At 35.4% G+C, this 14,900-nt stretch overlaps 2 protein-coding genes across 2 annotated transcripts; both read left to right on the forward strand.

Annotated features, from left to right (window-relative positions):
* Nucleotides 1–891: 891 nt before the first annotated feature.
* LOC131871049 (1-aminocyclopropane-1-carboxylate oxidase-like) lies at nucleotides 892–2,229 on the forward strand. The gene is made up of 3 exons (XM_059215912.1): nucleotides 892–1,042; nucleotides 1,135–1,370; nucleotides 1,523–2,229. The coding sequence occupies exons 1-3, from the start codon at nucleotides 941–943 to the stop codon at nucleotides 2,133–2,135; spliced, it is 951 nt and encodes a 316-aa protein (XP_059071895.1). The 5' UTR covers nucleotides 892–940; the 3' UTR covers nucleotides 2,136–2,229.
* Nucleotides 2,230–12,987: 10,758 nt separating this feature from the next.
* On the forward strand, nucleotides 12,988–14,325 carry LOC131871050 (1-aminocyclopropane-1-carboxylate oxidase-like). Its single transcript, XM_059215913.1, has 3 exons — nucleotides 12,988–13,138; nucleotides 13,231–13,466; nucleotides 13,619–14,325. Exons 1-3 carry the CDS (start codon nucleotides 13,037–13,039, stop codon nucleotides 14,229–14,231), a joined length of 951 nt encoding a protein of 316 aa, XP_059071896.1. The 5' UTR covers nucleotides 12,988–13,036; the 3' UTR covers nucleotides 14,232–14,325.
* The last annotated feature ends 575 nt before the right edge of the window (nucleotides 14,326–14,900 follow it).

Raw genomic sequence — 14,900 nt, forward strand, 5'->3', positions numbered from 1 at the left:
TTACGGGAATTGTTTGTCATCTTTTAAATGATTTAGATTAACTTCCACCTCCTGAAGATAGCATAGAGATTTAAGGCCTTCCCTTTCAAGTATACATAAAAGAAAAGAAATCTAATCTTAGATAAAAGGAGAATTATTATTGTCAGCTAAATTAATCGGCTGTCCAGAACATAAGGCTCCTGTGTTATCTTCCAAATAACTTAAATCGGCTTTAAAGAAAAAAGACATTGTCAATAAAAAGTTAAATATTCAAAACGTAGACTGCTTGGTCATTTTTCTAAATAATTTAAATTCACTTACCACTTCGTGAGCCAGATCCAGATGTTCGTGATTGAGACCTAGGAACGAAGGCAAAGGCACGGCCAGTACCATAGCCATCTCACTAGCCAGCATCTCCTGAGCCCACACAAGTTCCGGTTCCAGGGCCAGCAGCGACTTCGTTGCTTACCCAGTTTCTGTTGATCCGATTGGTTAATCAGTCCTATCACCCGCTGTAGTATTCAATTATTCAAAAACCTATTGTCATCTTCAAAACGAGTTAAATTGACTTTATAATTAAAAAAATACAAGCAGATCATCAAAAATCCAAGAATAAACAGTTTCTTTGGAAAAGCTAAATACTCTCCTAATCTCTGTTTCGCTCGCAGTTGTTAAGATACACGTTTAATTCATTTCACGTTTATATGCAAGACTTATCCGCAGACCAGGCCGATAACGATAAGTCGTCTATCATATTCATTGAATCTGCGGCATCGCAGACCACGTAGGTCGTCTATCGTGTTCGTGTTAATTGCTTAGCTCAGTCACATTCCTTCCTGATGTGCATCTATATAAAGAGCTGCGCGCACCACAGCATTGCATAAAAGTAGTAACCAGTAACCAGCAGCCCGTTTCTTCTACTCCTTTTCAAGAGAACTTGTAGTGCAAATTTATAAGGAAAATGGGCGTTCCAGTGATTGACATGAAAAACATAGACGGAGGAGACAGAGAGGTGATCATGGCTGAAATAGCCAAGGCCTGCGAGAGTACTGGTTTCTTTCAGGTGAAAAACACAACTGATCATATTTTCTCATGTGCAAAACTTACTAATTATAGAGAAAACAGAGTTGAAGTGATTTCGTTTTGTGTTTGCAGCTTTTGAACCATGGCATAGAGCATGAACTCATGGACCGTGTAAAGAAAGTTTGCTCGGAGCATTACAAGCTTAACAGAGAGCAGAGCTTCAATGCCTCTTTGCCTGTAAGGTTGTTGAGCAACGCTCTTGACAGCGATAACGCTGATAAGATCGAGAACGTTGATTGGGAAGATGTTATTCAAATACATGAGATGCAGGAGACCAATTCATGGCCTTCCCAACCCAGTGATTTCAAGTACAACAACTCAACTATTTTGTGCACAATTCAAACGTTTCTATAAATATAGAATAGAAAAAATTAATATGAGCATGATCTATATACAAGCGTTTCTGGTTTCTGGATATCGAAAAACAAAATACTAAGACATTATATTGCATTTTTCTCAGGGAAACTATCCAGGAGTTTCGAAACAAGATATTTTCATTGACAGAAAAGCTGTTGGAAGTAATAAGTTTGAATCTGGGGCTAGAGAAAGAGTACCTGAAAGAGGCATTTGCGGGAGGAGAGAAGCCCTTCTTCGGCACCAAAGTGAGCCATTATCCTCCTTGCCCTAGACCGGACCTCATCAAGGGCATCCGTGCACACACAGATGCAGGTGGCCTCATTCTCTTATACCAAGACGATCAAGTGTCCGGTTTGCAGGTCCTCAATGATGGCACTTGGGTTGACGTGCAACCCATTCCATACGCAATAGTTGTTGACATTGGGGACCAGTTGGAAGCCATCACTAACGGCAAATACACCAGCGCATGGCATCGCATTCTACCCACTAAGAATGGCAACCGTTTCTCAGTGGCATCGTTTTATAATCCCTCATATAATGCCAAGGTCTATCCCGCATCTCAACTTACTGCTCAGACCGGTGATGAATTATCGGTTTATCCAGAGTATCCAGAGTATCTGTTTGGAGACTACATGCAGGTTTACAGCCACCAGAAATATGAAGCCAAAGAGCCACGATTCGAAGCTATGAGGATTGTGAATGTAGAATGCCAATAGAATAGAGCTCTATTTACCTCCTCCTCTCCTATTTCTGTTTCTGTGGCTACTGTCTTCCATCCATTTTGATATTCCTCGTAATGTATTCCATCCATTTAAGGAATCTTTTCATCCATATATATGAATTTTTATCTATATATATCAAAGTGTTGTTTTATATAATTATAAAAGTGTTTCTTATAAAAAGATTCGTATATTGAGTTGTAGTTTGAACTCTTATATTTATCGATGTTTTTCTCTCACATAGAATTATCATAGCTAAGAACTGTGTTAGAACATTAAAATAGAAAGCATTCGTAATAATAATAGAATAGTTAACTCGTATAATCGAACATAAAAGTAATATTATAGGTTTCCAATCATGATGCTTTGTTTATATATCGAAAATTGAAATACGACTCGCAAATGCAGCCTCTCAGTATATTTCAAAGTTGAATATGACTGAAGAATGCAACCTCCCGTTATGTTTTAAATGCAGATATAACTAGCACATATATTCTAAACAAGACATCATTGCCATTAAACGTAACATAACAAAATATGCAAAGATAATTTCACACTAGACATAAGAAATTGAAATGAAACTATTAATTTCTCTACATTCTCAAAAGTTCAAGACCTTCTATTTTTCATGGCCACTTCAATACCTTCTATCATACTCGAGCACTACACTTTTAAGGGAAATATATCTCTTTCTTCCACAATTGCCCACCTACCCTTTATTTTGGGTTTATAAGTGCTTTGGAAACAAAACACAATTAATTCTCTAGTGAACAACACAAGAAACTATTCCATTACAAGCATTCTAGGATAGGAATTTTATAATCAAATACTAACTCTTCTTCTAACTTCAACAAGCATACAGTTGTCGTGAAATTTGGTCAAACAGCTGACATTGTTTGGCTGTAGGCGAGCATTATTTACACCAATTTATGAAGCACATGATGAACAATGTCTGTACATGTCGACTCTCAAATAAAAATGTCTCCTCTTCTACTATTCAGTGGTTTGTACAATCACTACACTAACATGCAAGAACATCTACTATTAAGTAAAGATTCTAAATAAGCACGAACATATTTAGTGAGTCAAGTCTATCTTAATCATCAAAATCCATCATCCACGTATAGAGTAATACCAAAACTTAAGGGATATATTCTCTTGATCATACCTATGGATATAATTATGCCTTAATTTCCAACTTGGATAGTTTCTATTCCTTGTGAATTCCACAACAAAAACTAATTGGTGTACGACTTGATTCTTTATCCTATCTAGTGATCCAATAATATCTTATATAATATAAAATTATTCTAAACATGCCCACGAGAGATAATAATAGATTCGAAGTTTGATCCATCGAATCCATCAGACAATCCTTGAGTTTCTAAGCACAATCACGCATGCCTATTTTCGGTAGCATCTCCCTTACCAATACCGCCATCAACCGATTTTCCTATATAAATATTCATATCTGTGTATCATTCCACAAAGCAAAGGCGCAATAATTGATGGATTGATTACCTTGGTTGGTTCAGTGTACTTCATACATGTCGGCACCCTATTTAGTCATGTCTCAATTGTGGCCTATTCTATGTAGGAGTGTATATTTTTCCCTTGTCGTCTCATTATTGATAAACCTTTCGATAGATTTACTATTTTGCATTCTGTCATGTCCTTCATAACGCACCTCAACCTTTCTCTTCTCCAGTTGGGGGCCCCCTTCTGCTCCGCTTTGTTTTCGTTCGTTTTTCTTTTCTTTCCTTGTCTGTGTTGTTGTCTTTTTTTTGTCTTGTGTTTTGGAGTCCCGAAACTCCGAGGTCCTGAACTTCTCCTTCGGATCTTCGGACTCCCAGGCTTCCTCCGTGTCCTTGACTATTCTTTCCCTTTGTTTTCTTCGAAATTCCAGGATCTCGGAGTTCCGAGTTTGGAAGAGTTCTTCCATTTCTCGAAACCTCGGAGTACGAGGTTCTCGGGTTTCGCTGTTTGTTTGTTTAGTGTTTGCATTATTTCGGACATCTGGGTTTTCAAGGTTATGGTGGCCTCTAGCTTCCCCACACCCCGAGATCTCGAAATCCTAGGTTTTCGTCCTTCTTCGTTGCTTAGGGATTTCATGATTTCGGGATCCCAGGAACCTCAGGAACTTAGTTTCCCAAGTTCCCAGTTCCTCGAACTCTAAAGTCATGTGTTTTGTTTGTTCATTGTGCGTCTTTGGTTGTCGTGCGTGTGCTTTCGTCTTGGTGTCACCGCGTGTTGTCTCTTCAAAAGTGTATCTCAAAAAACTGATCAAATGCCTTTGAGTATGTCAAAATAATTATGTGTTTCTTTATTCATTTGGAGAAATTTAATTTTAATTTGGAAAAATCCAATAGCTCTCATTTCGATGTGATTGCGACAACCCAAATATCACCAAAGACCATATTTTCTCTCCCTCCCACTCCTCCCACCCACCCCTGCAATGGCGTCTACCTATTCCTAATGTCATCTTTTTGTTAATATCATTGACTATCTTTTGAATAATGGTTGTGAGATTCCTGTTATTTTTCCATTTTTCACTATCGTTGACTATCTTGTGAACAATGGTTGTGAGATTCGTGTTGCTTGACCATGACCTTGTGGTTGTAATCGTATGTATGTAAATGTGTGATGATGCATATAATAAAATACCTTAATGCTACATACAATGTCTAATGAATGTGAATTGTTTAAATATTACCACGGTGAAAATGATGATAACAAATGGATGTAATAATCTCGACAATGACCTTTTACATGTAGAAAGAACCAAAAATAATTCAAAAGAACTATTGCAAATTCCATTGTGTTGTAGAGTCAAAACTTTACAATGCTATTTAGAAAAAATGACTTGAGATAAAACTCGAGAATCAAGGCAAACATAAATATATAAAAGCGCATAAAGCTCAATCGCCTATGGTATACTACATGACACGACCTATTTTACTATTAGAATACCTTCAAGTATTATCTATTATAAGGAGAGGAAATTTGAGTAACACCAAGATATGTCAATTAATAGATGATTCTAGAAAAATATTTATGGATTTCGATCTGGACCATGCAAAGATAATCAAACATCCTTTGACTACCTCTAAGTTCTCTTCTCTTATCTCGTAATAACACAAAGTCCCTAACTACAAACTCTCTATTCTAATCTCTTCCATTAAACATTTATTTAAAATGTTCTTAATATTTTTAATCCTGTCTACCGCTATTTTCTTTATCTCTTCTTTCCTAGTCAAAGATGTGATCCCTTTTCCCTAATGATTATTCAAATTACTAATCTTTGATGACAGTTGCTATTCGTATTCCAACAAATTTCAATGGTATGTGAAGCTTACTACCGATCTCATAAGCAATTTTAATTTGAAAAACTGTGATCTCTTTCTATTGTGATTGTGTCTACCCCAAGAACATCAAATATCCTCTTTTTTTTTTTCTATTTTTTGTTATTATCATTTACTATCTTGAGCATAATGGTTGTGAGATTTTTGTTTCTTGATCATTACCCTGTGGGTGTAAGCCAATGAATTTAAATATGCAAGGCTACATATAATAATACAAAACGTAGATATGTTTGAAGCAGAATTGTTTTTATAATTATCAATTAATATTGTCTAAGTAACCTTGAAAATTATCAGTATCATTTCATCAATGAAATTGCAAAACACTTTAGATGTAGGGTATTTTATGTTCAACCACTTTAACACTCATACTTAAGTAATTAGTATCAATCAAAATATGAGTGTGGATAGTATTTGATTGTGGTTTAATTGTAACTATTGTATTTTGGTTCCATTGTTAGAATGCCTCGTCAATTACAAGAAACCTAGAGGGATAGAAAATGGCATTGGGTATATTACTAGTTTTTTGACATATTTTGCATCATGATTTTATTCTAATAAAATTCTATTGTTGTTCTCTATTCGCACAATCCAACAAGATTTCATCAATCGCTTGCTTGTACCCTACAATTCACTAGATAACACTTTTTTGTTGATTTTAGCCTATAGTTCTTCTCTCTTTAGCATAGATGTTGAAGACATTCTTTGTGGGTAAGGAAATTTACAATGGCAAAGCCAACACATATAACACCAAATCACACTGTCGTTGTAGAAATAAAAAGATATTAATCTATCTAGGATTCTTTAGCATGTTAATACATTTATGCACGTTAGTCTTTTGAAACCATATATTTCACGTATAACCACCAATGGGAACGTAACTTCCAAAATAACCTACTAACCAATTTTTAATTATTTATTGAAAAATCATACTAAAAAATAATTTGTAATATAATAATAGAAAATTATCCCCTATTAGATTTATCCCAGTAAGTTTTGTGCATTGTAAGAGTTTAACACAACCCTTATCGATACTTTGATGAATCACCTTCACGAATAATCCTCACTGACACAGGAAACACGAGACTAACTCCATGAACGGATCTCCTAATTATAGAAACCACAAACCTCTACACAACATGAAACGGCGTAGCTTTTCCCAAACCTACTTGTATAATTAGAGAGAAACATTCCTCTGACATTCTAGACCTATCAAATCCCTCTACGGTGTTGCATATGACATAACAATTCTCCTTTGAGACTCCACATATCCTTCGAGTGTTTTGAATCCTTCCTCTATGGTTTAAATGAAGATCAACCAAATGCTGCTCTTTTGTACTAAACAGCAGCAATCAAATGTTGATACATCAAGTGTACTCATATGAAAATCCAATCCCCATCTTTTCTTAAGGGGCAAAAATGGAGAAGAATGCTTCTCATGCCATGAATCACCCCTGAGCAAGAAGCTAGCTCGATATAATATATTTCCTCCTATATCCATTTCCTCCGACCTCCTATGTGATCCTATTACACTATCCATTTGATATCTCACTAGAATCTCAAACAATACAACCATCTGAATTTGGAATCTTTGTCAAGTGTAACATAGATGACTTGAACATTTGATTAATGTTGTAACGACACAAAACTAAATTATGATGGCATCCCTTTCTTCTTTTAAACAATCATCCTCAGGTTGGTGGCAGAATTCCCTTCGTCTTCAACTCACTACTTTTCGTAACGATGTTTATGTCAATTATTCTGATGTTGTTTCTAAGGATACGCAACCAATTATTCCTAGCTAGTAATCTTCTCCTATCTTGGTTGTTGTGGGTGTGTATTTGGGGTCGCTTTCTTCTTTGTCTACTACTTCCCAATTGCCCTTGGGAAATGCTACATCTAATTTCCTTCTATTCCGATTATATCTGCTCCTCTTCATTCCAATATAGAATTACTTTCTTATATGCCTTTTCAGGGACTCTCTCCCTCCTCTTTCCCTTTTGGTTTTAAATTTTGACGGTGACCCATCTTGGACAATTGTACATAGCAGGAAAAAGGGTTCCCTTATTCAACAAAATATATACCCTTATTTAACCACGAGAAAATATTTAATTATGAAATTTAACTCCAAAATAATCTTTTCAAATACTCCCCTTTAATAAATTCTAAAACTCCTTCAATGTGTGTGTGTGTGTGTGTGTGTGTGTTCTTTACACATCTATATTGGTGTATCTTTTATAATGCATAAAAATCAGAGTTCAAACCATACACATTTGTCGTCTTATAAATATGTGCCATAACTCCAACTGACAATTAAATATTCAAACAATTCATTTTTCAATAAAAAAAGACATTCTGCTCGTACCTTAATCAGTTTATGTATTTGGTATAAACTTCTGCACTTCACTAGTGTTTAAAATAGAGAGATTAAAGACTAGTGCATTGACTTATTCCATGCCTAAATTTCCTTGTTATACATCAATAATTTCAGGTCTAAAATATCGATCTTTGGCTTCCACATAGGACCAACACATTATTTATAGTGTCTCCTGTCATTACTTCTCTGAGAAAGTGGATTACCTTATACTTTATATTCAAATCGCCTTGGACTTCTTATATCTCCGTCATCAATTAATTCACTATCTTTCTTGCAGATTTTATAATTAAATCAACAGTGGTCTTCCAAATCTATCATGCGGCCAACAACCACCAATTCTCCACCAGTCTAAGCTAACCACATGCCGCACATTCCTCCTTCTCTATATCTATTTATTGTAATATCCATGCTATTTCTTCTTCTCCACACGCCTAGGGAGATAAATTCAAAATTTTCTTCTTTGATCATGTACCACGCCTATTCACAAATTTTACACAAGGACCTAATTCACTTCAACATTAAACTTCCATTTCCACTGCAAATATTTATATACCATAATTTAGCTACAACTCACTCATAGGATCAAAACCATTGCATGCTCTAATACCAAGTTAATAATGTTGGAGACAACACAAATAATACCAGATCACAAATTGTTTTTAGAAATAAAAGATATTAATTTATTTTGAATTTTTAAGGATAACTAGTAATGTGTTGTTCCACATTAGGCTTTTTAAAGGCTTGTATTTCTCATATATAAGCACCTACCAGATCGTAACTTCGCAACTAACCCGCTAACTTGCAATTATTTATTTATTCTAAAACCTTACTAAAAAATAACTATTCATTAAGTACTCTAGCAGAAGTAAGCAATATTTAAGAATCATTTTCTTAAGTCCAACAGAGACTACAAGTGCGAAATTTGTAGTTTCACTTAAATCATCTTCACTCTTATTTTTTACTATGAGTTTGCACAATCCTTTCCCTCCTACCAAGTTTGTAGGTTTAATATCAATGTTAAATAATCTTGTACTTTGACGATCAATGTACTCCTTTCATTGAACCTAATCTCCTATTTAGTAAGAATAATTTTCACTATTCCATCAAGAGCATACACAATTAAATATAATTTTAATATTTAAAATTGAGACTGATTAATCACCTTTACAGGAAAAAAGGTGTGTTTTCAACCAAATATACTATTTATAATGGCTTTTTGAAGAAGTTCTCTTGAATCTATTCCCCCATCATTTTTCTAAAGAATTATGATCGGCATGATGTGGTCAGATGCGTGGTGCTTTAAAACAATAAATTTGAATACCATGATGGACTAAAATAGGGGTATTGGCCATGTTACTTTTAAGGCCGTCAAATTCTTTTACACATGGATAGATCTACTTGAATATGTCATATCCCTTTTAAAACCTGTTTATAATTTTTAGGTCATTCTTTAACTTCATAAAACTTCAAAGGGTGAATTAATTATAGTATCATCAAAAAGGTGACAAGATTATTATAGGGAGATTTTCGTTACAAGAGCATCATCAAAAAGAGCTATTAAGAAATTATAGTAGCTACCTACAAAAATCACTATGAAACCCTCCATTTCAAGCACCCAATAAATAGGAGAGTCTGTGTATAAAACCATAAAATTATAGATGGGAAACCATGAGATAAACCACCCAAAGTGTGATGCCCAAAATCCAAAGCCAAAATTCCAATATGATTTAAGAGGCTATAAATATCATATTCCTTCCACCTATAATAAGCTCATCATGATCTACTCCCCCACATGGGTGCTTCACTGTCTCCAATCAAAAATAATTGATTATGCGCTAGAAGCAATCATAAGCTGGTCAAGCGTAACTCACTCTTACAAGGCTATTGTGCATATTAGATGAATTTACATTTCTATTTTGGGAAGCCCGTATTCTAGAGGTCGTAACTTCTGATACAAAAATTTGATTGAGATATTCTTTTTAAAATGATAGAGCTTTGAGGGATATGTGTCTCGTTCATAAGAGAGCTAAGGAAAAGCCATCTAGAATTATTTTTAAGTCAAAATATTAAATCTATTGACCAAAATTGAGATTCTATGTTCTCTAACTCAATTTTGTTTTTTGTATTATTAGCATTAGGATGCAAGTTCAAGACACCTTTCCTAAAAAACTTCCACATTTCAAACACCTTGTAAGATAAAAGGTACTACAATCACTATTGACTAATTTTGCTAGGAAAAAATATTCCTTTAGACTAATGTCACCTTCTAAAATTCTCTACGCTCACTACACTTCGCGGCGCATTTGTAACATTTTGAGAAGAGTCAACTTTCTCAACCATCACCCTCTCATGCTCGACTGCCTAATAAAATGGTATTGAACATCAAAGTTCTCAATACTCACATGAAAAATTGAGATATTTGTTGGATGTATGCCATAACCTCTTCAACATCGATCTATAACAGCTCCTTAACTCAGTCCCGCATATGTGCAAAGTTAAATTTTATATTATACTTCTAAACTTACATTACATTAAGTGAGCCAAAAATGAGATTTCAAAACATGTGAGATGGAAAGTTCTAGATTACCAAAGAAAAATTTCTTAAATAAAAACCTAAATGAAAAATGGAAATATCAATTTAAATAAAGAACTTGGTACCAGACGATGGATCTCCTTGCCCAAGATGTTATTGTGATGTATCAAAAACTTTAAAGGGCTTGCCTAGTTTTTATCCCACATACAAAATAGGAGATAAGAACAAATAAAGTAGCAAAGCAAGGGAGACCAAATCATACAAAAATTAAAATTAACTAACTCAAATGATTAAAATAATGAAATAGAAATGAGAAGGTAGAGAAGAGATAATACCTTCGTGAGGCTGAATAACCCCGAATAAAACCTACAATCAGGAAGAGATGAAATGTTGGGGCCCCTTAAGAGATCACAATGAATGGTTGAGCCCCTACTTTAGTTTCTCAACCTCCAAAGGAAGAGATGAAGATTAAAAAAGATGTGTCGTTTTATCCTCTGTGTTTCTAGGAGGTCGAATAATTCATAAAATCCCTAAATTCCACTCCCATGTCCACGGGGAGTCACAAACTAGTGTGTATATGTGTGGTCGAAAAGTTAGTGAAATCCCAAGGTGTCGAGTACAAGATAGGATTTAACGCTGATGGATAAAATTACATGAGAAGAATGAGAACTAATCTGTAAAACTAACAAGACCAAATTCACCTCAACTCTTTGGAGAAGCCAAGGCGACCAAGTAGGTTGTAGAGCGTTGCAACAACCTTCAAGAGAGTGTTATAAACGATAGCATATTCGCAAGAAGATTAAAATGCTCAAGATTGTTGCAGTGTGATTTTGATATGAAACATTTAGGGGATGACAAATATATCTTTGACATGGAAATCAATATAGATTGAGTTCAAGATTAATTTTTCTTAGTTATGGTATGCATGTGGAGGCTATTTTGTAGTGGTTATATGTGCATGAGTGCAATTTGGTGATTATTCCTTTTCCTGTCGATCATAAGTAGTCTTTGAATCAATGTCCTAGGTTAGATAATGATTTTCATATATTTAATATTTACCTCTCTAACATTTTTGTAATGACATACATTGGAAAATGGACACCCATGGGATCTTGGTAGGAATTATTTAGTTATTATTTTTTTTTTTATTGGTAAATTATTTGGTTATTATTATTCTCTAGGATACTTTAGATATTGTTAAGACCATACCTTTTTTTTATAAAAACAAGTCAAGAATACATAAACGTTGGCATGTTTTCCTTTGTATAGCATATTACAACGATTTGAGTAAGCATACACCTAAACCACAAGTCGCCTTCGGCTAAGCAGCCACGTACACTGGGATCCAGTCCATAAGGGATTGAACCTGTTGCGAAGGCGGCTCCGGGGATTTCAACCTTGGTGCATGGATTCTATATCACACACCATCGTCCTCACCAATTGAGCTACAACCCTTTGGCATTAAAACCATATTGAATAGGGTAGGTTACATAAATGTGAATGTCGATGCTGGGAGTTATAGCCATTGTTTGTCATAAGATAAATTGGCATTTTTCTTATGAATCGTTTGGGAGATATATTTGTGAGAGTGGAGCATCTTGTCACAATGGTGGGTGGCTCAGTCGCTTCCATCTTGATGATGGTGTGATGGTATTAAAGAGTGGTGACTATTGGGGTTATCTGTTCAGATTACGGGAATTGTTTGTCATCTTTTAAATGATTTAGATTAACTTCCACCTCCTGAAGATAGCATAGAGATTTAAGGCCTTCCCTTTCAAGTATACATAAAAGAAAAGAAATCTAATCTTAGATAAAAGGAGAATTATTATTGTCAGCTAAATTAATCGGCTGTCCAGAACATAAGGCTCCTGTGTTATCTTCCAAATAACTTAAATCGGCTTTAAAGAAAAAAGACATTGTCAATAAAAAGTTAAATATTCAAAACGTAGACTGCTTGGTCATTTTTCTAAATAATTTAAATTCACTTACCACTTCGTGAGCCAGATCCAGATGTTCGTGATTGAGACCTAGGAACGAAGGCAAAGGCACGGCCAGTACCATAGCCATCTCACTAGCCAGCATCTCCTGAGCCCACACAAGTTCCGGTTCCAGGGCCAGCAGCGACTTCGTTGCTTACCCAGTTTCTGTTGATCCGATTGGTTAATCAGTCCTATCACCCGCTGTAGTATTCAATTATTCAAAAACCTATTGTCATCTTCAAAACGAGTTAAATTGACTTTATAATTAAAAAAATACAAGCAGATCATCAAAAATCCAAGAATAAACAGTTTCTTTGGAAAAGCTAAATACTCTCCTAATCTCTGTTTCGCTCGCAGTTGTTAAGATACACGTTTAATTCATTTCACGTTTATATGCAAGACTTATCCGCAGACCAGGCCGATAACGATAAGTCGTCTATCATATTCATTGAATCTGCGGCATCGCAGACCACGTAGGTCGTCTATCGTGTTCGTGTTAATTGCTTAGCTCAGTCACATTCCTTCCTGATGTGCATCTATATAAAGAGCTGCGCGCACCACAGCATTGCATAAAAGTAGTAACCAGTAACCAGCAGCCCGTTTCTTCTACTCCTTTTCAAGAGAACTTGTAGTGCAAATTTATAAGGAAAATGGGCGTTCCAGTGATTGACATGAAAAACATAGACGGAGGAGACAGAGAGGTGATCATGGCTGAAATAGCCAAGGCCTGCGAGAGTACTGGTTTCTTTCAGGTGAAAAACACAACTGATCATATTTTCTCATGTGCAAAACTTACTAATTATAGAGAAAACAGAGTTGAAGTGATTTCGTTTTGTGTTTGCAGCTTTTGAACCATGGCATAGAGCATGAACTCATGGACCGTGTAAAGAAAGTTTGCTCGGAGCATTACAAGCTTAACAGAGAGCAGAGCTTCAATGCCTCTTTGCCTGTAAGGTTGTTGAGCAACGCTCTTGACAGCGATAACGCTGATAAGATCGAGAACGTTGATTGGGAAGATGTTATTCAAATACATGAGATGCAGGAGACCAATTCATGGCCTTCCCAACCCAGTGATTTCAAGTACAACAACTCAACTATTTTGTGCACAATTCAAACGTTTCTATAAATATAGAATAGAAAAAATTAATATGAGCATGATCTATATACAAGCGTTTCTGGTTTCTGGATATCGAAAAACAAAATACTAAGACATTATATTGCATTTTTCTCAGGGAAACTATCCAGGAGTTTCGAAACAAGATATTTTCATTGACAGAAAAGCTGTTGGAAGTAATAAGTTTGAATCTGGGGCTAGAGAAAGAGTACCTGAAAGAGGCATTTGCGGGAGGAGAGAAGCCCTTCTTCGGCACCAAAGTGAGCCATTATCCTCCTTGCCCTAGACCGGACCTCATCAAGGGCATCCGTGCACACACAGATGCAGGTGGCCTCATTCTCTTATACCAAGACGATCAAGTGTCCGGTTTGCAGGTCCTCAATGATGGCACTTGGGTTGACGTGCAACCCATTCCATACGCAATAGTTGTTGACATTGGGGACCAGTTGGAAGCCATCACTAACGGCAAATACACCAGCGCATGGCATCGCATTCTACCCACTAAGAATGGCAACCGTTTCTCAGTGGCATCGTTTTATAATCCCTCATATAATGCCAAGGTCTATCCCGCATCTCAACTTACTGCTCAGACCGGTGATGAATTATCGGTTTATCCAGAGTATCCAGAGTATCTGTTTGGAGACTACATGCAGGTTTACAGCCACCAGAAATATGAAGCCAAAGAGCCACGATTCGAAGCTATGAGGATTGTGAATGTAGAATGCCAATAGAATAGAGCTCTATTTACCTCCTCCTCTCCTATTTCTGTTTCTGTGGCTACTGTCTTCCATCCATTTTGATATTCCTCGTAATGTATTCCATCCATTTAAGGAATCTTTTCATCCATATATATGAATTTTTATCTATATATATCAAAGTGTTGTTTTATATAATTATAAAAGTGTTTCTTATAAAAAGATTCGTATATTGAGTTGTAGTTTGAACTCTTATATTTATCGATGTTTTTCTCTCACATAGAATTATCATAGCTAAGAACTGTGTTAGAACATTAAAATAGAAAGCATTCGTAATAATAATAGAATAGTTAACTCGTATAATCGAACATAAAAGTAATATTATAGGTTTCCAATCATGATGCTTTGTTTATATATCGAAAATTGAAATACGACTCGCAAATGCAGCCTCTCAGTATATTTCAAAGTTGAATATGACTGAAGAATGCAACCTCCCGTTATGTTTTAAATGCAGATATAACTAGCACATATATTCTAAACAAGACATCATTGCCATTAAACGTAACATAACAAAATATGCAAAGATAATTTCACACTAGACATAAGAAATTGAAATGAAACTATTAATTTCTCTACATTCTCAAAAGTTCAAGACCTTCTATTTTTCATGGCCACTTCAATACCTTCTATCATACTCGAGCACTA

This window comes from Cryptomeria japonica, unplaced genomic scaffold, assembly GCF_030272615.1.
Source record: "Cryptomeria japonica unplaced genomic scaffold, Sugi_1.0 HiC_scaffold_366, whole genome shotgun sequence".
Lineage (NCBI taxonomy): Eukaryota > Viridiplantae > Streptophyta > Pinopsida > Cupressales > Cupressaceae > Cryptomeria > Cryptomeria japonica.

Excerpts from the sequence above, each read along its gene's own strand:
- LOC131871050 (XM_059215913.1), top strand. The coding sequence starts at position 13,037 with ATGGGCGTTCCAGTGATTGACATGAAAAACATAGACGGAGGAGACAGA. Across the intron at positions 13,139-13,230 it reads AGAGTACTGGTTTCTTTCAG|CTTTTGAACCATGGCATAGA; the intron begins GTGAAAAACACA and ends TTGTGTTTGCAG. Across the intron at positions 13,467-13,618 it reads TCCCAACCCAGTGATTTCAA|GGAAACTATCCAGGAGTTTC; the intron begins GTACAACAACTC and ends CATTTTTCTCAG.
- LOC131871049 (XM_059215912.1), top strand. The coding sequence starts at position 941 with ATGGGCGTTCCAGTGATTGACATGAAAAACATAGACGGAGGAGACAGA. Across the intron at positions 1,043-1,134 it reads AGAGTACTGGTTTCTTTCAG|CTTTTGAACCATGGCATAGA; the intron begins GTGAAAAACACA and ends TTGTGTTTGCAG. Across the intron at positions 1,371-1,522 it reads TCCCAACCCAGTGATTTCAA|GGAAACTATCCAGGAGTTTC; the intron begins GTACAACAACTC and ends CATTTTTCTCAG.